The sequence below is a fragment of the Halyomorpha halys genome, unplaced genomic scaffold, assembly GCF_000696795.3.
Source record: "Halyomorpha halys isolate HHAL.00 unplaced genomic scaffold, Hhal_1.1 Scaffold302.1, whole genome shotgun sequence".
NCBI classification, from domain to species: domain Eukaryota; kingdom Metazoa; phylum Arthropoda; class Insecta; order Hemiptera; family Pentatomidae; genus Halyomorpha; species Halyomorpha halys.
This window is the reverse complement of record NW_027110436.1, coordinates 1,440,034-1,467,110: the sequence shown is the minus strand read 5'-3', so window position 1 is coordinate 1,467,110 and position 27,077 is coordinate 1,440,034. Positions and strand designations below refer to the sequence as shown.

Sequence of the window (27,077 nt, the reverse complement as noted above, 5' to 3'; positions counted from 1 at the left end):
TTGGAGTAGGCCGTAATGAATACTACCTTGGTGCTGCTAGGGTTAATAATGTGGAGAATACATGGTTATTTTAATGATGAAAGAAAATGTATGTGTTTAATATGTAAAAAGTTAGATTTATTTTATAAGTCTAAATTAAGAACTATTTACGATTTTAAAAAAAATTATTTTGAAATATAAGATTAGTAGATATTTTAAATAGCATATTGATAAATTGTGTTGATGAATAACATTTTGTTAAATATTTGAACATAAGAATAATTTTTGTTAAGAGACAGAACTAGTGCAGTCAATCAAAATCAAAAAGATTCCAACTACTGTGCACTTATAACTGACAACATATAAAGACAGTTAAAAACTTGTAAAGTATTTTATGTCTACGACGTAGATTAAGTTTTTAAAGGCTTAAAAAATAATCAGTTACAATGTTTCAACATAAAATTACAGAGAGTGACAATTAAAAAAGAAAAATAGATTCATTTGTTTAAATTTTTAACCACTATCAGGCACAGTAAGGAGAGATCCCACATTTCTTTCTGAAATTTCATAAACTGTGTAATAATATATTATTATTTATAATAAAAATAATTCATTTTTTCCCCTATGTTCAAATATATCTGGAATATCTTACTAATAAATTCAAATCATACATTGTAATTTTATTTTATCATTTAATGCATTCAAATAGAAGTAATAAAAAACTTGTAGTTAAATGTATTTATTATGTCAATGCTACCACAAATATAAGTAAATATTGAAAATATTATCATTAAAATATGTATGTGTGTGTGTGTACTCATATAATATTTTATAAAAAAAGATATATATCACATACATACTGTTTATAACGGTATATATATTTATCATAATAAATGATCCTTTCAATAATATGTAGAAAAGAAATTCAACAATCTTTTTGTTACTATCTTATTAAAATTATGTTAGTTCCTTACCTATTAATTACAGTAAAAAAAAATCTTACTTGTGGAACTCATGAAACATGCTGTACATTGTTATTTTTTTTTGCAACAATCTTCTTATATTCCCGAAAAAAAACTCTGTTGGTACAGAAAATACATTCTTTCTCTTCCAATAATCGTGTGCCCACCAATTAAATATATATAAAGCAATCAGTGCTAGAATAATTAGCTCCAATATCATGGCAGAAGGAACGTAAAACCTGCAAAAGTTTAATAATTTGTTTTAATAAGTCTGCCCATTAATTGCTAAAACTTTTTTTTGAAAGGGATTTTAATAAAAATTCATGTAGAATGTAAAAGAAATTTGAATTCCAAGAAATTTTAAGTTATTTCATCAAATATCACTAAAGAGTCTAGTTAGGCTCTGTTGGGAAAATGTAATACTGGCCACGCAACATTTCAAATGATACGATATGAAATTAAATTTTAAGAATAATTAGTTATTAAAATATTCAAAATACTTAATTTCTTTAATTATTGAGAGTTTATTTATAATATCCAAACTCAATTTTTAGTCGATCAACCATATCTTACCACATTTGGTAGTATATAACCCAAGAAATTTGTACTGAGACATCTAGTTACAAAGCAAATATAGGCTAGTATCATTTTTTGGACCTCAAATTGATACTAAATTTGGCTACGTTCTGGTCCATTCTTTCAGTTCCACCCATATTTTCATTACAGTGCTTGATCATATGTGGCTGAGCTACTGAAATTCTCTTCTGCTCAGTGAATGAATACCTTCTGGTATTGACTAATAGGAAAACACCGTTTGACACAACTTAGATAATGGAATTATCAATCCATTATTCATGCCATATTGGTTGTTTTAAGGTGTCTGATTTCTTTTGTTTTTTTTTAAATTAGAGACAACATTTTTTAATGCTATTAGACCTAATCATGCATGTGATCCCAACTCTCACAGAGAGTAATTTAGCTACTAATTGCATAAATGTTAAATAATTATCGGCATAAATTAGCCAAAAATATTTTTATCGTTATTCTCTCTCAGCTGAGAATCCCATTTCCACCTACATCATACCCATCTTTCTATTCATTTTTGACACCTTGAAAAAATCTTCAAACCAATTAAGCATCGTAGATTTTTATTCTAGCACCATGTCTTATGTTTAAAATGGATATAAGATACTTATAGCAGATGACAGTACTTTTATCTGTCATTTTCAAAGCTAAGAAAAGCTGTACATTATGATCAGAAAGAATTTAAAATCAATGAAAATTCCTATCCATCAATAGAATTTGAGAATTCTGAACTTAGCAACTGAAGCCAGTCATGATGTCACAGTTTACAGTACGTTTATCATATATAATTAATAGTAATTCATTTATTATCATTCTTAAAAAAAAAAAAAAAAAAAATCTGAAATAATTGTCTTTGAAATGCTACTTCACTATTTATTTTTATTTTTAAATACATTACTTCACAGAGACGATGAATAATTATTTCCAAAATAACTAAATTTCTGAAATGATGGAAATCCATCATGACAGTATTTGTTGTCGGGTTAGTTTTCACTATCCTGACAATATTGTCACACTAATTCAGACCTGATAATTGACAGTACATGTAGTTACAGTCAGTGATGTTACTGTCACCTTAAAACCCATTTAAAAGGTCAGATTTTACTGCTTTACAGCAACTACCATGTTGTAAACTATTTTGCTGTTACCATCATAACTTTTACTATTGATGCCTAAAATAATCCATCAAAAATTATTTGTAAAAAAAAATTGGTTCAGATATAATTATTTTTTCAATCATTAAATAACTTCATTTCGTTAGAAAAATCATGAGACAATTTGTTTTGTTATTTAACCATTTTTTTAAATAAATCATTTCAAATAAATTTTTCCCATAGTTACTATAAATTCGATATTCACTACAGACCTTGTCCTTTAACTGCACATACTATTGTATCTTTCATAATAAATTACCAAACCATTAGATGAGTAAGATTTGATAAATTTGATGCATTGGTATTCACAAAACGATCTATTACTTTGAATCTATGAACAGAAAACATAATGGAAGGAGTGACGTCATGCTAGCTCAATTGTGGTTTTTGCATAATGAACAAATTTACGTCAAACTTGTTGTTTCAAAAGCAAATCTATCGTCCAAAAGTAGTTTCACTAAAATTTTCGGCATGTGTATATACTCCATTGTGTAACTGATAAGAGGTCACTGACATCAATGGTGCACGATAAAATTTAAATTCGACTTAATTAATGATAAATTAATTCGTTAATTAATAAATAAACAGGCAACCAATGATAAAATACAGTTGTAACATTAGACCAATAAATAAACAATCCGTTCCTTGGGGAAAAATATCGGATTCCATTCAGCTGAAGTGCATATAAACAAACCAATGTTAATTTATACTCTTTATTTGGATTTTAATTTTTCTTATTTTGGCCAGTTTTAAGATCACTATGGTGCGTAAGCCAAAAAGTTATTCTGTTTCAGTCTCTGTTTATCAGATTATTGGTGGCCAAACTATTCTAGTAATAAAAGTATTAACCATCCCATAGATTAATAAAAAAATTAAAATGAAGTTCAAGTGGACAAAAGTTTAAATGGACATTTAAAAATAAAAAAAAACTGTAATTGTTAAAATTGATTTCTTCCATTTACTTAAGTAGCTTGGACCGGAGACGATAAAACACAAGACAGTCGGCAGTATGCTAAGTGAGTAATAATCAATATAATTTTTTTCTACAACTAAGATTATTTTGTTTTTCCTTTGACCTGCTCAAGATATAATAAAAACCGATGTGTGCTTGAAAGTTCGTGTTATAATTATTATTGCTTACATCTCCAATGTAGCAACCATCCTTTGATTCGTAAAACAACCCCGACCTTTAATGTAAAAATTTTTGAGTTAGTAATTTTACAGTTCAACAAATGAAAATTAAATACGGATATGACGGATAAAGATAAAATGCTGTTATGTCACAGGTATTCACATTTCGCTAAATTATTACCATATACTATTTGCATTGTTGTTTATCAACGTGTCATATAAATATTACGCCACAGTGGCTCAATAGTGGACAGTCTCCTTGTTTTAAAAACATCCTAATAACCGATTTTGGTATTGCAATCGCAACAATTTTGTTTAATACCTAAAAACTGCCACTTATTCCTCTACCTATTACCATGTACTCCTGCTAAATTATACGTTGCGGAAGGAAGGACGTAGGAAGGGGAAGATAAAAACTTGGTTATTCCACGTATGTATATAATATTATACATATTTTAATTTTTTTTTAATATTTGAAACTATGAGTGTAATGACAATGTTTGAATTGATAATTATTACCTGAATGAGAAGACTGCCTGGAGGATCCACCACTTCGTAATGCGCTCTAAGAGCTACTGAAGGACATTTTGATATTGAACCCAATATAGCCTAAATAAGGGTCTACTAACTGATACTCTTATATAACTTATTTATATCCAAGGGAATGACAGTTGTATTATTTGTGTGGATGATTTCTATAGCTCTATTTAAAAAAAAAATCAATTACTTTAAAACAGGAGCGGTGCTACAATAATTTATTGAATATAGAAATATCTAAATATTATTCAAAAATGTTAGCCTGGTTTCTCAACCATCTACAAGAGCCGAAGACCTAAAATGACCACCAGACTAAAAATGTTGTCATCATAAGATTATTTTTAATATTTTAGTTATGACATTTGACCATATATTGTTTTATATTAAAACAACATTATATAGACAAAAATTGCATATATAGCTTACTATTGCTAGACCTTAGAAAGCGATTATTAACACGTCCTTTATTATTGAATAAAAATATAAATCATAATATTTGACTTTTTCATTTCTGTAGCGACCTCAAGAAATGAAAACTTGACTCCCCACCATGGCTATAGGTTGATTACCTCCAGATAATCCCTCTCCCCCGTATATCGGAAATGACCAGGATGGGGGGGGGAGTCATAAGTTACAAGGTCAAAAAAAGTTACAATTATGCAGTGTTATGCTGAATCTACATGCTTGTCAATTGTACGAATGTTTGGTAAACACAGTGAGGATACACCAAGAAATTACTGATGGAGCCACTCCATGGTACCAGGAAAAGAGGAAGACCAAAGCTGCGATGGGCTGATGGTGATGCTACTGATGCAAGAAATATGCTGAGGCTTCGGAATGGGATGGAGGCTGCAAGGGATGAGGCAATTTGCGAAATCTGCTGGAGGAGGCCAGGATTCGACACCGGATTGTAGAGCCACGCTAGTAGTAGTAGTAGGTTTTAGATAATAAAAATTCATAGAAATGGTACTACATAACCTATAAATTAAACCTTCGATCCAAAATACTAATCATAAACTTGCTAATTTAACTAACTAGACATATAATGTGTTCATAAATACACATTTGCGCTATGTTAAATAAAAAATAAAATGCTAAAGTTAATTAACAACATTGGAAACAACGGATTTATACCGAATCGACAGAATTTTAAAATATACAATCTTAAACTAAAGTTAGTTATTGAATACAAATGCTGGGAAAATTCTTTAATTTATTAAAACACATAGAGAACAAACATTTATCTGTTGGCTGTTTTAAAACAATGCTTACACAACACAACGGGTCGACCACAAATTCATGCCAACTTGTACCAGCCAATCCACAAAACCTATTCACACGATTGCAATTGCGCGAATTTGCCGTTGTATGGCAAACTTGTAGAGGCACCTTCAGCTTTTGTTACAGCTACCACACAAATTCAAGTTAATGATAAGTATATGCTATAGTGTCTATTATGAAGTCCTTACCTTTTAACTACTTCAGTTATTGAGTTGTGGCCCTGTCTCGCAGAAACAATGGAGCTGTTTTCAAAATTTAAAAATCATTAAAGTTTGTACAATAAAATTGCTGTTACTTATGCAAGCATGAGTTATTTTTCAGAGCTTATCTCTGATATTTTTAACTAATATAATGTTTCAATATTATATTTCATAATTCCAAAATAGGAGTTTTTTTTTTTCATTATTGTTTTTTTCTACCTATCCAGCCATTTCCTGGGCATCTGATGCTACACAATCTTTACAACAAAAGCAAGGTCTGCCAAGTTTTCTACGCCTAAAAATCTTGTATTCTAGGAGCATTTTAGGAACTTCATTATTATTCATTCCTGCCTCTCTAAGGCGTCCAGTTTTTATAAAAGCACCAAATCACGGTCAATATAGACATCCATTAGTTCACTTCCGTTCAATATTCATATAACGCTGTTACACACTGGCTCTGTGGTCGTTCTCAAAATCTTTCCTTCAAATCTCAATGTTGAGTTTTGGACTGGTTCAAACGCTGTCGCGATAACAATCTGATAGAGCAAGCAGTTATGGTCATTCTCCTTCTATTAATTTTAGTAAAGTAATTGACAGCTTCTATATAATTTCAATTAAAATATAATTTCTTATGTCTTCCCGAGTTATAATCCTCCCCTATGGAAGAGAGGTAACAGCCGTCCGTTATTCGGAGACAATCCTCTGTTGTTTTTTTTTGGCTGTTCAGTGCAAAAACGCTGGTTTTAAACAGGTTATTTCTTTAGTGAGGTAGGTTACATCCTTAGGTCATTAGCGATACCTGCGTATTTCCAATGGGGAATTCTTAAAAATTAAATTAAGATGAGAAAAGATTTTACAAATACTTACTGCTCTTGATTTTCATAACGACCAATTCAAAAATATAATGTAAAACACTCATCCCATGTAGAGACGCCTTATGTTATTCTAGTTATACTATTCCAGTCAGTTCAATGTTGTGCTGGCAGTTTCCCATCCACTATAAGGCATTAAAAAAGGGCCAAATTGGCATGGGTGTTTAAAGGGTTAAAAAATGGGCATTTTGTGTCCATTGGCCATTGGTGTGGCTCACATAAATATTTCTTAACCAGAACATTATTTTTTATAACTTAATATATGTTATAAGCTACATTCATCTATCTTGAATGTTAGTCATAGCTAGATATTTTTACCAGTTTTCAAGCATTTTAAGTTATGGAAAAAAAAATATACTTTAATGTATATACTCGTTGACATCAATGAATACCATTTTGTAAACATTTATACAAATATGTTTTTTTTTTTTATCTTTTATCTAATGGATGTACTATTGATATAACATTTTTTTTTAATAAATCGAAGGTAAGTTCTCATTACTTTGTCATTATTATTTTTACTCAATCTTTTCTATTTTACAGTACAGTTGTTCACATCAGTGGGAAACAACGCACAGAAAATTGGTTTGGTGTGTATTTGCCTAAAAAGGTATTGAAAGTAAATATAACCTCTTCGATAACATTTAAATTGATTTATCAATTTTTTATTATTGACACATTAAAATTAAATATCAAAGTTTTCAATAGACAGTTCTAAATTAATTTTTATATTACACCCAGATGTAAGAAGAGTCTATTGTTTTTTGGTACATGAGTATAAAATCTTTTTCAATGTAGAGCAAATAATCTGGACTACAAAACAGCAAGATAAATAAATTTTTAATAAAATGTATAGAGATTAATATTACTTACATGATATATATAATTAATAACATCAGGTTTTAAAAGAAACAAAATATTAATAGTTAAAAATATATTAAGCAATAAAAATTCCTATACAATGGATTTTTTTAAAAATATTAATTAGACATGAGAATCACAATTCTTGAAGTTGTATGGCAGCATCAGGCCTTGCAGTTACAAAGAATTCATCTGGATTATGAAAGGATTCTTTTGTATTCCCAGAGACTACTATTCTGTATTTGAGAAGGATGAATATAATAGAAATCTTTACAACTAATGTTCCATATTTAAAACCTGAAAAAAAAATGAAAATATTATTTGAGTTTGAATATATTTTATTTAAAATATCAGTCTGTTACCTGCTTCAACAAAACTCCAATTATTATTAATTTTCATTTAATTTATTAAAAATCTTTTATTTTCTAGTTCAGTTATTATACAACTCACAAAAATTAACTTCTACAAGAGAAACAAATAAAAATATGATGCATTGATAAAAATTATTATCTCAAAACAAATAGCCAAACTTTATTAATTAAATGTGACATGTTTCTGCTTTCAAACAACATCCTTAGCCTGAGCTGTGTTTCTCTTTTTGCTTTGTCAGTTGAAATTATTTGGAAAAGCAGAGTGACAACAAGCCATCTAAATGTTTTCCTATTTATTTAATTTTTACTTTTTATTTGTAGTTTATTTAATAATATCTTTATCTGTTTGGTAATTAATAATTTTACTTTAAGTATCTTACCAACACAAATTCTCGGTCCATCGCCAAAAGGTAAATATGTGAATTTTACAATGGACTGCTTGTTTACTTCAGAAAATCTCTCTGGGTCAAACTTCTTTGGTTCAGGATAGTATTCTGGATCATAGTGAAAGGCAGAAGCAGCTATAAAAACTTTAGTTCCTTTTGATATTTTTACATCATTTATAACAATATCCTTTGTGCATGTACGAGATAACTTTCCAATGGGTGAGTGCAACCTCAGACATTCTGTAAAATTGAATTATGATTCATTGTTAAAATTATTTCAAAATTAAGTAATAACAAATTTGTTCAGTGCTTCTGAAAAACATAGCCTAAGTTTTCATAATTTGCAATTCGTAAGAGGGTATGATTGATTGCTTTTGTGAAATTTAAGCAATATTTTTCATTTTTTTTTTTTTTTTTACTGGCATAAAAGCACTACAGTCAATAAGGCCTGTTGTGCGCCAAAGATTATGAAAATGTTGTGATTAATCCTCATCATCAGCATTGCAGAATCTGCACAAGGGTGACACTGTAAGCAATTTTAGTAACATGTTCACATCAGGCTCTGCTCCGTGTATTACTGCAGGAATCCAGATTTTATGCTGAAATAAAAGTTTCTAGCGTGGAAAAAGGGGTCAAAATTGAAAGACATTATGGGTTAACATCCCTATTTATTTTCGTAAACCCACTATTAATCTCTGGAGGGCCAAACTGTTGGCTATCGTGCTAGTAGATGACTAATATTTAATTTTATCATGTAAGAACAGTGGTTGGGGGGGGGTCTCATTTATAACATATTATGATGGCTTATGTCGCACAGTCTTCAGGAGTTTCGCCACAGCGGTTACGCCCTGCCGCCTCCTCATAGCTTCCTCGTCGCCATGCTTCATGCATCGATGAGCGTAATTGTTGATACCATGAAAAATGGCCTCATAAATTGCATATGCGACAAGGGTTGTGTCCCTCTCAGAGGCTTGGCAGCTAGTCGTGGAAACAGTCCTGGTGGTAGTGGCTGTCAGGTTTTGTCTTGCATGCCACGAAGATAATTTCAGGAAATAGCGTAATATATACAGTTGGAGCGTCTTCGTGGTCTTCGGAAGTACGCGGCTTAGGGAATAAGACCCCTGACTCCTATTATTATAAAACACAAAAAAGGAAAAACAAAAACGGATTGTGTACATTCGATGTCTTATAAAATTTATAGCAATAAAAATGATTTCTAAAACCTATACTCATCAAAGGAAGCTTTATTATCATAGGAGATTTTAACTACTGTACTTGAACATTGATGACCTAAGGGTTGTACATCTCTTTATAAAAGAAACCAACTTTGTACCAAGATCAAACAATTTATTTTGAAAAGATTAGGGATGCCCTAAATTAGTCAGAGGAAATAGAAAAGAATTACATTTCTTTTGATATTGCATTAAAACTGTAAAGCCATTATTATTTGTTGGACATTTAAGACATGATGTGGCTAATTTAACTCTGGCTTGAGGAGTTAGATTTGGTTCATTATTTTTTACTAACGAAAGGTTCAATGGAATCATATTTGACAGACCACAAACTTCTGAAGCCTCTGTTTATATACATTCTTTTTTGGAAATCACTCAGTAAACTTAATAAATATTGTATGAAATAGAGGATTAGCAAAAGTTATTTACCATCAAACACCATCTGTAAGTAGGGCATGGTATTAATTTTTTCAAAATCAAAATCCTCAGGTTTCTTTCCAACAGATAAAATTTCTTCTCTTAGCTTTTTTTGAATATCTTGGTTATTAGCAAATTCTAAAAACATAAAAGACAAAACACTTGATGACGTCATGGTGGAATCCATATAAAAATTTGCACAACCAGCAACAATTGCCATCTCTGTTTGGTTATTACCTAAAATAAAGAAATAATAACTTAGACTAAATGTTATGTGTACATGTAAAATTTAAAAAACATATAATTGAACAAACCTTTATTATTTTGTCTCTCCTTCTTTTTTTTGTGAATTCACTAATGTTTCAAATAAATCACTTTGTGTTATTTTAGCACTGAGTCGATGCTCAAGGTTTGTTTTAGTCATAGATATAAAAAATTCTTCTGTCCCTTTTGAAACAAGTCTGAAGAAAATGTAAATTAATACATACAACTTTATAAATGCTCTTAATAAAAACATGAAGTATGAATTTCCACAGCTGTACAATGCACTCACACAGGGAGACAAGCACGCAATCAAAAAGATAGCATTATTCTAGCCAATGTGAATTTGCCACCCACTTGTGTAACAGTTTGTTTCAGTCCCGCATCTTGGTTGTACAATATAAAACAAACAGTTTTCCAAAACTATGAGACAGCCGAAAGAACTGATCACGCATTATGGGTTAGTTACACAGGATCGGGAAACAATCCAATACCATACAGTCTGTCACTGTTCCTGGCCCCCTAAATTTAAATTTATCCACAAATAGATATTAGAGCAAGAACTGTGTTACATTGCCCCCTTTCCATCAATTTCTGACTCCTCCATTAGTACCATCTCCTCTCATTCACAACCCACAACAACTCACCATTCACCAGTCGTCTTTGCAAACTGGATCTTCCTTCTACTCAACCTCAGGACAGTCAGATTGTTCTCTTCTACTTTATAAATTTATCTGTCCTGTAATACTACATTATTTATTAATTTTATTATTTATTATCCACTACCTATCACTTTCATTGAATATCATTCAGTACTTTTTCAATTACCTCCATAATAAAAAGTTATAAGGCTCTGAAATGCAAAGATCCATTAAAAACTGCAAATGAAAATTTGACTCTATTAAAATACTTTCCTTACCCATGATAAGCAAAGAAAATCCTTATATATATCCTAAAATAAAATCCTAAGAGTATCTAAAAAAACTCTTTTACTTTTATTATTCTTTTGATATAAATTGAAATTTGAAAAGGCTATTTCTTATATTGAATTTATTATTTAATTTGATGCAGTAATGAACTAGTAAGTTTTCAAATAAATTACTGAGATACAATTTCAATTTCATTCATTCATTCATTTAAAAATATAAGGTATCCTACATTGCCTTAATTAGTGAACTATCAAACTGTAAATGTATCTATTTAATAACTTATTCAATTTGATTCATTAGCACTTTTCTTTGAAATTTTGATTTATTTCACTAAATACATAATGATAAGGATGATCCCACCTCAGAGAGAACAACCTGCTTAACAATGGGAAGAAAAAGGATCCAAATGTGCTCATGTGGCTAGCAGCAAAAAAATTTTCAGTATTTGCATGTTTTATGAAACAAAAATCTGGATCTGTAAATGACCTTGGTTCTATGCCAAATGCACTCAGTACCGCAAAGTCAACTGTTATGCGAAAAGAAAAGTACAAAACCTAAAATATAGGGTCTTTTTTTAAGCCCGATAGAACTTGAAATTGTAAAAAATAACACAAAAAATTAAATTGTAATCAAAATTTTTTTTTTATTCGAAAGATCAATATGTGACATTAACATTTGAAAATGATTTCGGGCATATGGGCACCGCGGCTGTTCTTGACGAAGCGCATTCTGTAAAATTGTGTTCAGCGATGAGGCGCATTTTTGGCTTAACGGGTTTGTTAATAAGCAAAATTGCCGCATATGGTCGTGCGATTTGACACCTCTCGATTATTTCCTGTGGGGCTACGTGAAGTCACTGGTTTATGCTGATAAACCAGCAACAATTGACGCCTTGGAGGCCAGCATTGTTCGTGTTATTCGTGACATACGGCCAGCAGTGCTCGAAAAAGTGGCCCAAAATTGGACGTCCAGAATGCGCTTCGTCAAGAACAGCCGCGGTGCCCATATGCCCGAAATCATTTTCAAATGTTAATGTCACGTATTGATCTTTCGAATAAAAAAAAAATTTTGATTACAATTTAATTTTTTGTGTTATTTTTTACAATTTCAAGTTCTATCGGGCTTAAAAAAACACCCTTTATTAAGAAAGTTATAAATGCTTATAATTTGTTTGAATCGCATGGAATGTTATATTATAGTAAAATGTTCTGTGCAAGAGAAAATTGCTTAAGTAGGTATTTTATAGCCCTAATTAATAAGGGCTTAGAACAAAATTCTTACTCAACTTTCATAATTTGCTGCTAAATGTGTTTTATTTGTTAAAACCTCAAATCTTTTCATCAAGTTTTGCTCCTGATACTGTCACTATTTTATTTTTACAAATAGATCTAAATAATAAGTATAGTTAGATTGACAGTCTACATTTAAGCATAACAATTAATAGAGGTGTTAACTAAACCATCTAAAAATATATTCATACTGGTTACCTTAATAGGCTGGTTTTTATGATTTTTAATGTAGTTAAACATAATATCTGCAACTTTAAGAAAGCCAGGAATTAATTCCTTTAATTTTGCTTGTGTTAGATGAGCAGCATGCATGCCCCTCACTTCTTTCCATCTACAAAAAAAATTTTTGTACTTATTTTTATCGTAATGATATATTACTAAAATTCAATTTATGGGGTTAACTTGTAAAATAAAAATGAAAACATTTATAATTAAATCATAATATACAGATAATCATCTCTTAACATGCAATTAGTTTATTGACTTAGGATTCTTAAAATTTGGCCAGAAGAAATAAAGCTCAAACATATTTTTGACAGCATTATCACAACAGCAACTATATATGTAGCTTTGTACCAGACATTGAGGAAAGGACACCTCCAATATTTGAAATAGCTTATTTTTTTTCCATCAATATTGAAGCCCAGATCAAGACTACAGTTATTGCTGCACTTTTTATTTCCTACTTTGGGCATCGACAACGGCATTGTCTGTCCTTCTTTCCTCACCTCAATAATTGAGTTCCTAGGACCATTTCATCCACTATGTTCTCCAATCATCCAGAATGATGCCCGTGAAAGCAATGATGTTTTTCTTAAATGGTTGAATGCTTGATGTTTGGTAATCAGTTAGTAGTAAGTTTCATATAAGCATTAGATAAGGTCAAGCCAATCGTCTTATAATACATCTCATGTATTAACTCATTCTGTTTCTCCAGTCCTTCAAGAACCTAGGCCTCCTTTACAGAAGTTTTGAATATTTTCAGCACACTGCTCTTCATTTATCTCTTTAGAGTTAACAGTTATGAGTTCAACTAATGGAGCACATGTCTCAAAAATAAATATATGAAACTAAAATAATGTTTCCTCTGGTTAGTTAAAATACTAAAAGGCTACTATATTGAAGTTTATCTGAAATTGGTAAACAATTATGAATATATAATCTATAAATAACAAAAATAATCAATATAATAAACTTATAACTTACTCAGAGATGGACTTGATTGTAAATGGGTTCATTCCCACAATAGGATCAACTGTTGCATTCAAATCCATGCCAGAATTGGAAAAGCTGTTAAAATCTGTGATCAAAATTCTTTTTATGATTTCCGGATCTGTGACTAATAACATAGGATGATAGAAACTGTAGAATCCTATCATTTTATGTTCTTTATATTTGCTACAATAAAAAAATAGCTATAAAATAACCGACATGATCAAAGAAATAACATGAATTTTTTTAATTATTAATAATTCTACTCCTTCAATTTAGAACTTCCTGTCCCCTTTAAAATGGTTAATCCAATTCAAATTTAATATTGAAGTGAAATTGCCCATAAGAAAGGCCAGTAAGAGAGATAGCCAGTTAGAGATTAGCTTTAAGTGGATCACAGAAAACTTTTATTTAGAACTCTTATTTAATATTTCTCCATTGTATTAATACATTTATGAACATTACATGTTTATTATAAAATCAAAATTAAAATATTTAAAATAAATTAATATGAGAGGGTTATTTAATGAATAATGATTTCTGAAATCTAGGCTGCTAGGCCGCTCTAGATCTTTCTGTAATGGATATTGACTGTAAAAGGAGCTCCTAGAAGTTATAAATTACTCGTTGATTAGTAGCTAGCAGCAGATTGTTACACTATCTTAAAATTAATATAGTTTAGATACCGTTGTCTGTTAATTAAAGTAATATAAAAACTTACTTGTGGAAATCACAAAGCATGTCATATATGGTTATTTTTTGTTGTAACAACAGTCTCACATTTCCAAAAAGAAATTCTGTTGGTACAGAAAATACATTCTTTCTCTTCCAGTGACCATGAGCCCACCAGTTAAATAAATATAAAACACTGAGTGCTAGAATAATTATCTCCAATAGCATGATAGTAGGCAAATAAAATCTGCAATTGTAAATTAAAAAGTTTTAACATTTTTGAATAATAATATTGTATTTCTCCTAATTTTTATTCAAATGTATAATGATTGAAGTCCTTGTGGGAGTGAGTAGCTCATTGGTAAGGTAATGGACTACTAACTCCAAGGATCTAGGTTCAAGTCCGACTGTGGCAGATAATTATTAACCGTTACCTATGGCTGTTTAGTCAGCCCTGTGGGTCCAACCAGCCTCATAAAGTGGGTACCCTTAATTGGATAAAAATCTGGAGGTCGAGCATGATTCTAACCAAATCATCTACTAGCACAATCATTGGTCTATCAATATAATACTATATATCCTATATAATATTGCAGTACTTCCTTACAAAGTACCCCTGACCTTTTATGGGTTGTAGGGGTATTGTTTTAACTTTTTAATAATTGAAACCATTATTAGGGTGTAAGATCAATTTGATTTAATTATCATCATTTAAACTAAATTAATCTAGAAAAATAAAATTAGGCAGTATTCAATCAATTTCTTACTAGCTCAGTTTACATATTCTGAGTGAAAAAATATATCTAATGGATTTTTTTAACATGTAGCTGACTCAATTAATTTCTTGTAGAAGTTGCCTAAAATTAAAATAAATTATGTGTCTGTAACTATAGACTAATTATTTTTCATTTATTATATATATTATCTGTTATATTATTAAATAGATATTATCTCTTCGTGCGTTTTCAAGGTGATATTTGATTTTTTTTTTGGGTGATTGCAAATAATCTGTTTTTGGGCTGCTCCTATTTTATTGATAAGAGAATTGCTCATCAGCTTTACTAGGATCGTAATTCATGTTTAACCTGGAATCAAAACCTTTTCTTCCCCAGCTGAAATGGTGGCAATGATTCCTAATCTGTAGCAACAAGAGTAGTAAAACTAAAGAGATTTTATATCTCGCATAAGGCATTCAAAATTTCTATTAGAGAAGAAATTGAAACTTAATTAGACTAATTATTTTATATTCTTTGAACAACCTGGTGCATATTGGACCTAAGATTAGGTCTTATAGTAAGTAATTGAGGTCAAAATAGTTATGCAATCAGTAAATAAGTTATTAATTTCTTTAAAAATTAGTATTTTTTTCTACTCCCCTGGCGAAATAAGTTATTCAATACATACATATAGTTGTTATGTATATATGGTAGTTTATGTATGTCATTGAAATACTAATTCAAAAATTAGTATTTTTTTTTTCAAAGTCAATCTGACTTCTCAAATATACAATTATAGGGAGTATGTTGGTCGATGTACATGTCACAATCTCACAAGAGAAGATCATGACACACAAAAAGGCAATCCTTCCCCGCCGGACCCGCCCCACCAAGACCTCCGGGGAGCGACCGTCCTATACTTTTGAAATATTAGCTTAAAACGGGAAGAGGAAACGTTAAGATAGTTTAAATCGAGCATTATTTAAAAAGCGCCTGAAATTGAAAAACGGCGTAATTCAAAGGCAAAATTAGTATTTTTTTTTCGTACCTCCTGTAAAGATTTTAATGGGTGTTTGGTACGTACATATAGGAGGTATGCTATATGTATAGCTGGGTGTGAAGGATACCTTGGACTGCCTTTTGGCATTATAAGGTTAGGTGAGGGGTCCAATGAAGGTTGTAACTTGGTTGGCTTACGCTAGTGGATTATTGGAACGGGGAGGGGCCGTTCCGTAAAATTAGAATTTTTTTTTTTCATAATCCCTATTTCTGAATTTCATTTATGGTTTTTAGCACGAATATATATTCTGGTTCTGCACTATTTCCTTCTTCTGTAGTGGCCTACATTTTAAGGAGTTTTTGACTTGTATTTTTGTTGTAGTGGGCGTTCATCGAATTTTATAATGTGCTGGGGGACACATTAGTTTTGAAATTTAAACTAAACCTAAAAAAAAAAATATATTCCCTAAATTCGTGTGCTGGCACGTCGTTTCTGTCCGTAAAATTAGTATTTTTTTTCTTCTTCATAACCCCTATTTCTGAATTTCATTTATGGTTTTTAGCACGAATATATATTCTGGTCCTGCACTGTTTCCTTCTTCTGTAGTGGCCTACATTTTAAGGAGTTTTTGACTTGTATTTTTGTTGTAGTGGGCGTTCTTCGAATTTTATAATGTTCTGGGGCACACATTAGTTTAAAATTAGTATTTCAATGATGATAGCAACTATATCGATCAATAAAAATATTATGTTTGTGAGAGTAGTACCTGTACATTCTATTTATTACGATAGTTTTTTTTTTGGAATAGAACTTCTTCATTTTATAGAAAATTTCTCCCTCAAAACCGCTTTTATAGCCATTCCCAAAATCCACCACAGCATGTTTAGAAAAAAGGTGTCAACCAACCAAATTAAAAACTGTTAAAGTTTGATGTAAAAATTCATTTTTTATTGTATACATGTTGTACAGGCCGTTATGTTCTTTGTCCAGTTGGCAGTTGCCAGTTGCCAGTCGGGAGTTGTCAAAGCTTTTGTTATGAACTTGTGTTGTTTCTTCTCACTACAGTAAGAACGTTTTATGTTATTTAACCGTAAATAATAAAATAGTAAGAACAGTAAAATCATTTTATTTTTGTCCACCACTCTCGCGTTTCAACAGGTCACGGGCCCAGACAGTTCCCGGAATTAAAATTTGTAGCGAGACAGTAAAAATAGTTTGGTAGTGTTTGTGTGTGTATGTGTATGTACATACTATTCTTTCCATTGTATATATTTATAATTTTTTTTTTTCGGAGGTTTGGAAAAAAAAATGTTTGTGTTCAAATACTCCGTAAAGTAAAAATATTTAAGTAAAAGCAGTAATATAAAATAGATCTCAACAGCTTTAATGAAATATCGAACTCAGCCACTGACTGGACCTGAGAACTTCCAAACATGGAATTTCAAAGTAAACATCTTCTTAAAAGCAAAGGGGTGTTTCTGAAGATTTTGAGCCTCCCAGAGACCAGCAAAGCAAAGAATATAAGGTGTATGTACTAAATAGTGTAATAAATAAATAGTAACCACAGTAAATCAGAGAACATTGACTCATATTTTGACTTGTACTAGTGCAAGTCAAGATATAAGCCAAAATATGTAACATATATGAGAGAGATGTTTCTCAGAAAAAGTTTGACCTTTTGCAAGAATTTTTTGATTTTGAAATTTAAGACAGGGATTGACTTGGCCAGCCACATAAGCTCTATCGAAAATTTGGTATTTAGATTAAAATCATTAGGAAATGACATACCAGATGATATGATCATTTCCAAAATAATAACAACACTTCCAGAGCAGTATAAATATTTTATAAGTGCTTGGGAAAGCACACAGGCTCCGACATGAAAACTCTTTCCAATTTAACTACAAGGCTGATGGCTGAGGAAAGACGCTCTTCAGCTTCTACTGAGGAATCAGACAATCAGGTAGCGTTTATCAGGTAACCAATGTAAGAAGAAATTGGAGAACTGCTTCAGACAACAGGAAATGTTTTTCTTGAGAAGAAGGGCATCTGAGTAAAGACTGCCCAACCAAGAAAGAGCTCTCTAGTGTGTGTAAAACAAAAAAAAAACACCGAGAGAAGGACAGCTTCTATCGTAAAAACAAAATGAAAATGTCAGCAGGTTCTTTCCTTGCTGAAAGCTGCAGTAAATCATCAACTGAATGGGTCTTAGATTCAGGTTCCATGAGGCATATGACCAACAATGTAAGTGTATTGTCGTAGGCAGAACCTATTGATGCTGAGGTAGATCTGGCTGAAAACTGTGCATCCATAACAGCTCATAATATTAAATTAGTGAAAAGAAAAAAAATGTACAAATGAAATAAAGATTTATTTAATCAAATTGAAACTGAATTGATTACAACATTTTAAATAAACTAATGTAAAATTAAGGAAATCAATAATTAAAATTATAGGATTAATCAGAATTCTTAATATCTATAATAAAGACAACAAAATTGTGAACTAGTGTCGGTATTTACTTCAGAACCCAAAATAGTCTAAAACTTCGAAATTTTTTTAATCAGAAAAAGTCTCAATGTAATTATTACACTTTTCTTCCTTGGTATCCTGTTAAGCTTGCATTTTAAATTCAGTATTCTATAATCCGTTAGGATTCAACTAAGTAAGCCTTTAATTGAGTCTTCCATCACAATAAAATACTTAGTTCACAGACAAGGACACGTATTGGAACCTCATTGAATAAAAAAGTTGCGCTATTATTCAAGTTAAACTGAAAACAAAACAATTAATCCATCGCGCTAGGTTTAATAAGATGACTTGGTGAATTCTACTACTTTAATTTGTTACTATTCGAGCTGGATTTCCGCAGTCCTTGAGAAAAATAAATTGAAGTAGTTTTAATATGGTTTATAAGGACTTTAGGTATATTTTTTCAAATGACAACACATTTCATAAAACAAGCTCATAAGAAGACTACACCCTCAATATTATCTGGCTATGTTTCTAAATATCGCAGGTTGTTTAAATAGTGGTACATCTGACAAAAAAAGTTTTGATTTTATTTAGAATTGGACGTATTCCCAAGATAGTATGGTATTCTGCTGTTACTTTCTTCACTGAGATCGTCCTAAAGACTTTCCTAAAGTTATTAGAGCTGTTACAAATTTACTCCAATCTACTGTACATTCAAAGGAATACCTAAAACATTAAACAATTTTTTTTTGTCAGATGTAAAGCAGTGATATTTTCGGAACGAATTACAAACTGACTCCACACACACACACACTGATAATTTACGTTTGAAGCACTTAAGTCATTAGGTAATAGCTGTTAGAACTTCTTTCTCTTTATAAAGAATATGGAGGACTAAAGGCTTCGGTCATGTCGTGATTCATAGACGATAAATGTTTTTATTACATTTCCAGTCGTTCATTTTTTATTATGTTCAGTAATTAATTTTTTTTAATCAGTAAAATATATTTAATTTAAAAATAGAAGAGGTCCCGAGATTCGAATTACCTGTGGGGCACTGCATGACCATACGGTCTTTCTTTCAATAGGACGGAGAGAGAAGATATCCGAACTCTTTGGACCTCCAGCTCTCTGTCATTATAATCGATTTTGGTACTGTTATACATTACAATTTTCTAGTTCAATACGATCGATACCTAAAATCTGTTATCGTGTAACTTACCACTTAGGTTATGGAGGGAAGGAGGTAGCGAGGAAAAGTTTAGATATTTGTTAATGCACATAACTGCCTATTAAAATGTGAATAACTTGTATAAAAAAATTGTGTTTTTTTTTTAATTGAAAAATATCAGATGGAGTACTATTACCTGAATGAAACCACTGCCTGGAGTATTTGCCGCCTCCCAACGTACCCTAAAAGCAACTGAAGGACATTTTGATATTGAACCCAATCAAGGCTAAACAAGGGTCTATAGAGAGATACTCTTATATAATCTATTTATATCTTAGGCTGTGGCGATTGTACTATTTATATACATGAGCATATGAATCTCCCATATTTAATAAAAGATAAATGCAATGACGACCAGTTATCATAACAATTTATTAGAGGAAGAAAAATTTAGCATTTCCCCAAAATCATGACCATATATCCCAACTAAATCAAATATTGTTATTTTATCAACTCTTTTTGCATTTTTATATTTCACTTATCGTGAATGTTGACATCTGATCGTACCAATACTCTTTTCTGTTCAGATAAGATATTGTATCAATAAAATCACAATTACAGAACTAAATAAATAAATGTACTAGCTTTAAATTTAAATAAATCTTTGAGTAGAACATTCAAACATAGTTTTAACATTTCCAAGTAGGATTACAAATCTCAAATGAATTGTATTTCAACGAATTCCTATTACCACTACCCCGTAAACCTCCCTCGACATGAGATTGAACCTGTTTCGCTGACGAAATATTATGTAAATCTACTGTATATTGCACATCCAAAATGGAAAAAAATAATTCAACGTGAAAAAAATAATGTTTGGATCCAGTGCCATTTTTACACTAAGTGCCTAGAGCACCGTGATCCATAGTCTTGTTTCCGGCCAGGCTACTCCAGTCAGTCGATCCTTTTTAAAGTCTCTTAAGACTTCTATACCGCCATAAACCAACAGAAACTCATCATCCTTTCTAGCCTCGATTTTTCCAAATCCGATCATAATATTCCCCTTTCTAAACTTCACATCCTCTCTCTGTCATCTAGTGCTCTTCAATGGTTCTAATTATTCCTTACCAGTCGTTCCGAGTGTGTTGTTGTTCCTAATAACCCCCCCCTCTAGTTCCCTACCTCTTTCTAGAGGTGTGACCCAAGGTTCTTCTTTATCTCCTACTCTGTCTTCCATCTTTATCAGTAACCTTCCGCTCTCCATCCAGCATTCCCAGTATCATCACGTAGACAACTTGCACATTTGCCTTTCTTCTGACCCTCTTGACACCTCCGATGCCATTTTTAAATTAAACGAAGGTATTAATAGAATAGGCACTTGGGCAACCAACAATAAACTTACATTGAATGACAAAAAAACTTAAGTCATCATAATGGGATCTTCCTCTCTCCTTATATCTATCCCATGACCTCCAAATCTTAGATAGATAGATATGATTTTATTTGTGAAAGACAAAATCTTGTACAAATTCATAACACAATATACAATTATAAAACAAAACCTGAGTCTAGTGCTCCATTACAAAAACAATAAACAAAAGATAAAACAAATTCTCTATAACAACACAATAAATAAAAATAAAACAGATTGAATAATACACAACTATTAACATAATATTCATTGCTCCATTATATTTAACTTAAAATAATGAGAATTCTTTTAAGTAAACGAAAGCGTGATATAAATGAAGATAATAATTGGCTTCGGAAAGTATTTACATTATAGAATTTATATATCACATACAAAATTAAACTTATTACAAATTGTTACAATAGTCTGTTCACTTTGGCTTCACTATCAATATTTCAATAACTATTAACTATCAATATCAACATTTTCAATGTTTTGTAAGTCGCAAGATACGGATATGGGTGGCTTTAAAATATATTTTCTATTTTCTTCAAAGGTTGGATAATGTAGGAGGATGTGATACAAACTATTATTGAAATCATTTTTGCAGAATGGACAGAGTTCGTTAAAATTAAGCGGGCGGTTGGGTAATTGATAAAAACAGTATATATTAATTCACTCAACTCTTCAAGACAATTATCAATATCACAAGAAGGAGGAAAGTAGATGTTCCCAAAAACTATTAGGATATTTTTTATTGTCATGCTGTTGAATATCCAATAACGATTTTTATATAAGAATGGGGATATGACTGAGTTATGGATTAAGGTTATCAGACCTCTACTAGCACGGCCAGTTTGATTTAGTTTTATTACATATAGACCATATTACCCTAAACAATATTTTTATCTTATTCCACACATTAGTCAAAAACTCTGGAGTCACTTTAGACCAAAATCTATCCTGGAAATCTCCCAAATTTCTCGTCGTACCATAGCAATCTTTCAGTAGAATCCGATTTCTCCTCCAGTCTAAAACCCGTCAACTCTTAGTTGCCATTCTTTTACCCTCCCTCCTCCTTGATTGTCACAGTCTATCATAAGGTGAGCTCTCGGGTGAACTCAAAGATAAATTAAAAAGTTTTATGAATTGCTCAATACGATTTGTTTTCGTACGGCCTCGTACTCTGATTGAATTGGGTAACTAGGGGCAGCAAGAGGACGCACCATCCCGGAGATGAGATGACTAGCCAGGGACAGGAACTAGTGGGCTAGATGGGCTGAGACTGCAACTCCACGCTTGACGGCACACCGAAGTTAGAGGAAGAAGAAGATTTGTTTTCGGAATCACCAGAGATATACAAGTTAACGAAGGCTATAGTATTTAACAGCTATTATTATAAATAGACAATCATTATAAACTATAGACATCTGGGAAATTTCGGCAGCCACTGACCATAGAGGAAGTGACTTTTCCTTAGTATTCTATATCAATGTAAAAAGCTAGGGCTGACACCTTGGCAGGTACGAGCTGTTATCTCACAATAAACTTGCGTCAGTTTAACTATTTTATGTTTAACACATGCAAGTCAGTTCTCAAAAGTTCATGACATCCCCAACTCTTACCCCAATTTATTGGAAGCCAGATACCCTATTTCTAGTCACGCATTCACCCCCCCCCCCCCCCCCTCCCAGATATTTATTTCTAATTTCATAGGATCTCTAGGCTCCGCCTAATTTCCTGCATTATCTGATTGGTCCAAACCCCTTCTCCTATTTCATTATTCTTCCTACCCCCTCTTCTCAAGTGTATATATTTCCTAGCACTAAATAGGTAAGAGACTCAGTATTAGTAAGAGTTAGAGTAAGAGTAACATGTAGTACTTGTAAATATGTAAGAATAAAGTCATTTTTAGTCTTCACTGATGTTTATGTTGTTTAAGTTCCATATAACCCAGTATTACGCCGAGTTGAAATGCCTCTATCCTTCATTCGAATAGAATGATGAAAATAACCACTATTTACCTTATATGGCCTGTTCGATACCCGTCCTCTACCTCACTCATCGAACTTTCGTGTATAACAAATACTTTTTTACTCCAACTGCCTTTTACTGAAACTACATTCCCTCTACCGTTCGCCAAGCATCAACCGCCCCCCCCCCCCCTAAAAACGCTTCTGTTTAACCATTTTTTTGTTTCTCCCAACTAAGCCAATATTATAATAAAGTAGACAACATAAATCTGAGACATTAACATATAACATTAGTAAATATTGAATCTACCTGTATTTTATATATTTATGTTTTAATTAATTATAATATATGTCTTAATTAAATGGAGCCACTATATTGTGTAACCTTGCAATTACTAAGTTTTAAAGGAACTTAGTCCTACAATAAATAATAAACTATTTTTCATTTCATTTCATACATTATTACATGATTTTTTAAATATTAAATTAAGAAAACTCAATTAAGATCTTGTAGTATTTAGGTCTAACTACATACAAAAAATGAAAATAAAACAAGTTCTTTTAACCATGTGTAATTTCTCGATTTCATATCTTGGGATTGAAAATGAATGAAGCGTCAAACAGTTGATCATTATTGTCTCTGACTCACTCTTAAAACGTCGAAATATTTTTCATTTTCCAATTGATTGCTGTGACTAATCCGGGATATTTCCAATATTAAGATAACTAATACTTATGTTTTGTTCATGCGTTATTGTGTTCAATTTTGTAATATTTGCTGATTTTATTGTTAAGTTGGTGAAAATAAAACTTAAGGATCTTAATTTGATCTTTAAATGTTTGTCTGATCTAAATCGGTTTATAATCATGTTTGCCGGCTTTAGCCTGATGTTATTCCGAAACTAAGACCAAATAAAATCTTTAGAGAATGTAATAGTTGTTCTTATACGAGGATATTTATTTTTAAAACATACATTGTATAAATTCATTCATACATTTTATCATCCAAAAATATGGTCATTGGGAAATTTTAGGAAGATCATAATAGCCCAAGCTAACAAAAGTCATATTTAATTGAAAAAAAATTAAATTGTGTCATGAAAATTCAAATGTTTGTTTAATTTTTATTTTCGGTTGGATCAACAGACCTTATAGATTTTTGGCCTCAAAACCAGCTCTACCAAATTCTCAAAATTCCATATAGACGTTTCCAACCATCCTAATCCTTTGGTTCCACCCATCCCAGTCTCACAGCCGCATATCAGAGCTAGCTTTACCATTGTACAGCCTTAGCTTCAGATTTGTAGGGATTTTTCGGGATTTCAGTATTCAGTATAAGAAGTATCTGTTCGCGTTGGTAATACTGGTCTATCTTTGTCCGTTGTTAATTAATATATACCAAGAATATTTATTATTTTTCCACGTTTATAAATCTACTATTATCATCGTATTTGTATTAATCATTTTTTCTAAACTTAATTTACTAATTTAAAGGATTGAATAAAATTAGAAAAATGCTTCTGTCAAAAGGTGTATATGAAAACATGTGTAGACATCTTGTCTTTCTTTGCATTAAAGTAAAATAAACTATTGAGTATGCATGTAGAAACAGAGGCGTCAATTCGTCAATGACGTGTAGAGTTTAAAATTTCCCTACCATTTTGAACTTATTTCTAAATTTATCGGAAATCAGAGGATAATTCTTAGAAATATGCATTTCCCCTGGACATTTTTAGAAAAATTACGTCCCTAAGTAGCTTTTATAAAGAATTTAGAATGTAATAATGTTTTCGATTAATGTGAATACACAATTTTGCAGTTTGAAACAGGTTCTCATTTTTTTTAGGTTTTCAAAAATATTGAGGGCTCTGATAGCATCCCTAGGTAGAATGTTTGGTATAGTAAACAAGAATGTAAAGTAAAACATTTGAAAAATCAATCGTGTACATAACGAGTTTTTAATTTTGTGGATTGATGGTTTCTTTCTGAACGTACTACTTTATTACGATACATTTTTTTATTATATTTTCATTTGTTCATTTTTTATTATGTTCAATAATTGCAACCGTCAACTGTCTTAAGCTTTTCGTCTGTTTTGGATTGTTTCGAATTTAAAAAGCAGTCCGAAACATTTATTAAAAAATTAAAGAAATTTCCTCCAGTAAAGATGTAAAAAACAGAAATGATATATTAATTATACTAAAGTTAATGCTTCGAAAAAATTATAGAAAAATTACGTCCCTAAATAGCTTTTATAAAGAATTTAGAATGTAATAATGTTTTCGATTAATGTGAATATACAATTTTGCAGTTTGAAACAGGTTCTCATTTTTTTTAGGTTTTCAAAAATTTTGAGGGCTACGATAGCGTCCCTAGGTAGAATGCTTGGTATAGTAAACAAGAATGTAAAGTAAAACATTTGAAAAATCAATCGTGTACATAATGAGTTTTTAATTTTGTGGATTGGTTTCTTTTTGAACGTACTATTTCATGTTCAAAACAAAAAAACATTGTATAAAGCGCAAAGTTTAAAACTTTCCTACCATTTTGAACGAATTTCCTAATTTACTGGAAATCAGGATAACTCTGAAATTTGACTTTTCCCTGAACATATTTAGAAAAATGGCGAGCCGAAATAGCTTTTATAAGGAATATAGAACGTATTAATGTCATCGATTAATGTGAATAAACAATAATTCAAAAACACTATCCAAAATTATAGTCCCAAAACATTTATTTCATTCACACGTCCAACGTTTCGGCCAATTCGGCCATCTTCAGGGACAATCTATTACAAAAGTTTCCATTATTTGTATGATCCTACAATCAATTCAATTATTTAACATTATAATTCAAAATTCAATTTCAAAATTTTGACATATTAGGTAATTAAACAAAGGTGAGATATACTCATTAACAAAAAATAAGTTACCTAATGGTTTTAATGTTGTTCATAGATATTAATGTTTTGACCTGGGCAGAATGGCCTGTATGGAGTTTTTTTTTAAATGATTGGATAATATGTCTCATAGTAGTTTGAGGTAAGGTGAATTGTGAATTATAATGTTAAATAATTGAATTGATTGTAGGATCATACAAATAATGGAAACTTTTGTAATAGATTGTCCCTGAAGATGGCCGAATTGGCCGAAACGTTGGACGTGTGAATGAAATAAATGTTTTGAGACTATAATTTTGGATAGTGTTTTTGAATTATTTAGTAAACAATTACCAGTCTCAAGAAAGAAATTTAAAGATTATAAGTGAATAAACAATTTTGTAGTTTGGAATAGGTTCTCATTTTTGTATGTTTTCAAAATATTGATAACCTATATAACCTCAATAACATCATTGAGGGCTCTGATAGCGTTTCTGGGTAGAATGCAGATATAGTACACAAGAATGCAAAGTCAATCAGTCGTGTACATAATGAGTTTTAAATTTTGTGGATTGATGGTTTTTTTCTGAACGTACTACTTCATGTTAAAAAAAAAAAATTGTATAAAGCCCAAAAATTGATATTCCCCTACCATTTTGAATGTATTTCCTAATTTATAATGAATTTAGAATGTAATAATGTCTCCGATTAATGTGAATACATAATTTTGTAGTTTGAAATATGTTCTCAATTTTTTTTTTTTTTGCTCTTGACGTCCCTCAAGAATGCAAAGTAAAACATTTGAAAAATCAGTCATGTACATATTGAGGTTTTAATTATGTGGATTGTTGTTTTGTTTTTCTTAACACGAAGTGGCAGATTTAAGAAGTGGTTATAGAGACGGACCAGAGTGGGAAAATTTCAATGGAATGTAACTGTAATAAATATAAGGAACACGTCCTACAATTCTCTCACTAGTATACATCTGTAAGATTCGGATTATCTTCGAGTTACACCATTCAAATTTGTCAATTTTCCGGGTTTTCCAATTATTGGATATGATACCCTCCCCTTCCCCTTATTCTCCAATTAGTGATGTCCTTGCACAGGAAAATCTGAGTA

General features: G+C 31.0%; 2 protein-coding genes across 4 annotated transcripts in view; both read right to left on the bottom strand.

Moving 5' to 3' along the window:
- Positions 1-4,415, bottom strand: part of LOC106680994 (probable cytochrome P450 6a17) — a 14,428-nt gene extending 10,013 nt beyond the window's left edge. For 2 of the 3 annotated variants that reach the window (XM_014421080.2, XM_014421078.2), the window contains exons 1-2: positions 4,331-4,415; positions 983-1,180 (exon numbers count right to left, since the gene is read on the bottom strand). Coding sequence is in view for 2 of the 3 variants with exons in the window: in XM_014421078.2 (XP_014276564.1) it covers positions 983-1,161 (179 nt within the window). In the remaining variant the exon portion in view is untranslated. Of the gene's footprint in view, positions 1-982; positions 1,181-2,892; positions 3,023-4,330 lie in introns of those variants that run through there. The other variant, XM_014421079.3, reaches the window with a different exon arrangement.
- Positions 4,416-7,694: 3,279 nt separating this feature from the next.
- Positions 7,695-19,962, bottom strand: LOC106680972 (probable cytochrome P450 6a17). Its single transcript, XM_024360566.2, has 9 exons — positions 19,890-19,962; positions 14,381-14,578; positions 13,654-13,845; positions 12,646-12,778; positions 11,519-11,712; positions 10,290-10,429; positions 9,981-10,205; positions 8,314-8,559; positions 7,695-7,859 (listed from the first exon to the last, which is right to left on the bottom strand). The coding sequence occupies exons 2-9, from the start codon at positions 14,557-14,559 to the stop codon at positions 7,699-7,701; spliced, it is 1,470 nt and encodes a 489-aa protein (XP_024216334.2). The 5' UTR covers positions 14,560-14,578; positions 19,890-19,962; the 3' UTR covers positions 7,695-7,698.
- Positions 19,963-27,077: the final 7,115 nt, after the last annotated feature.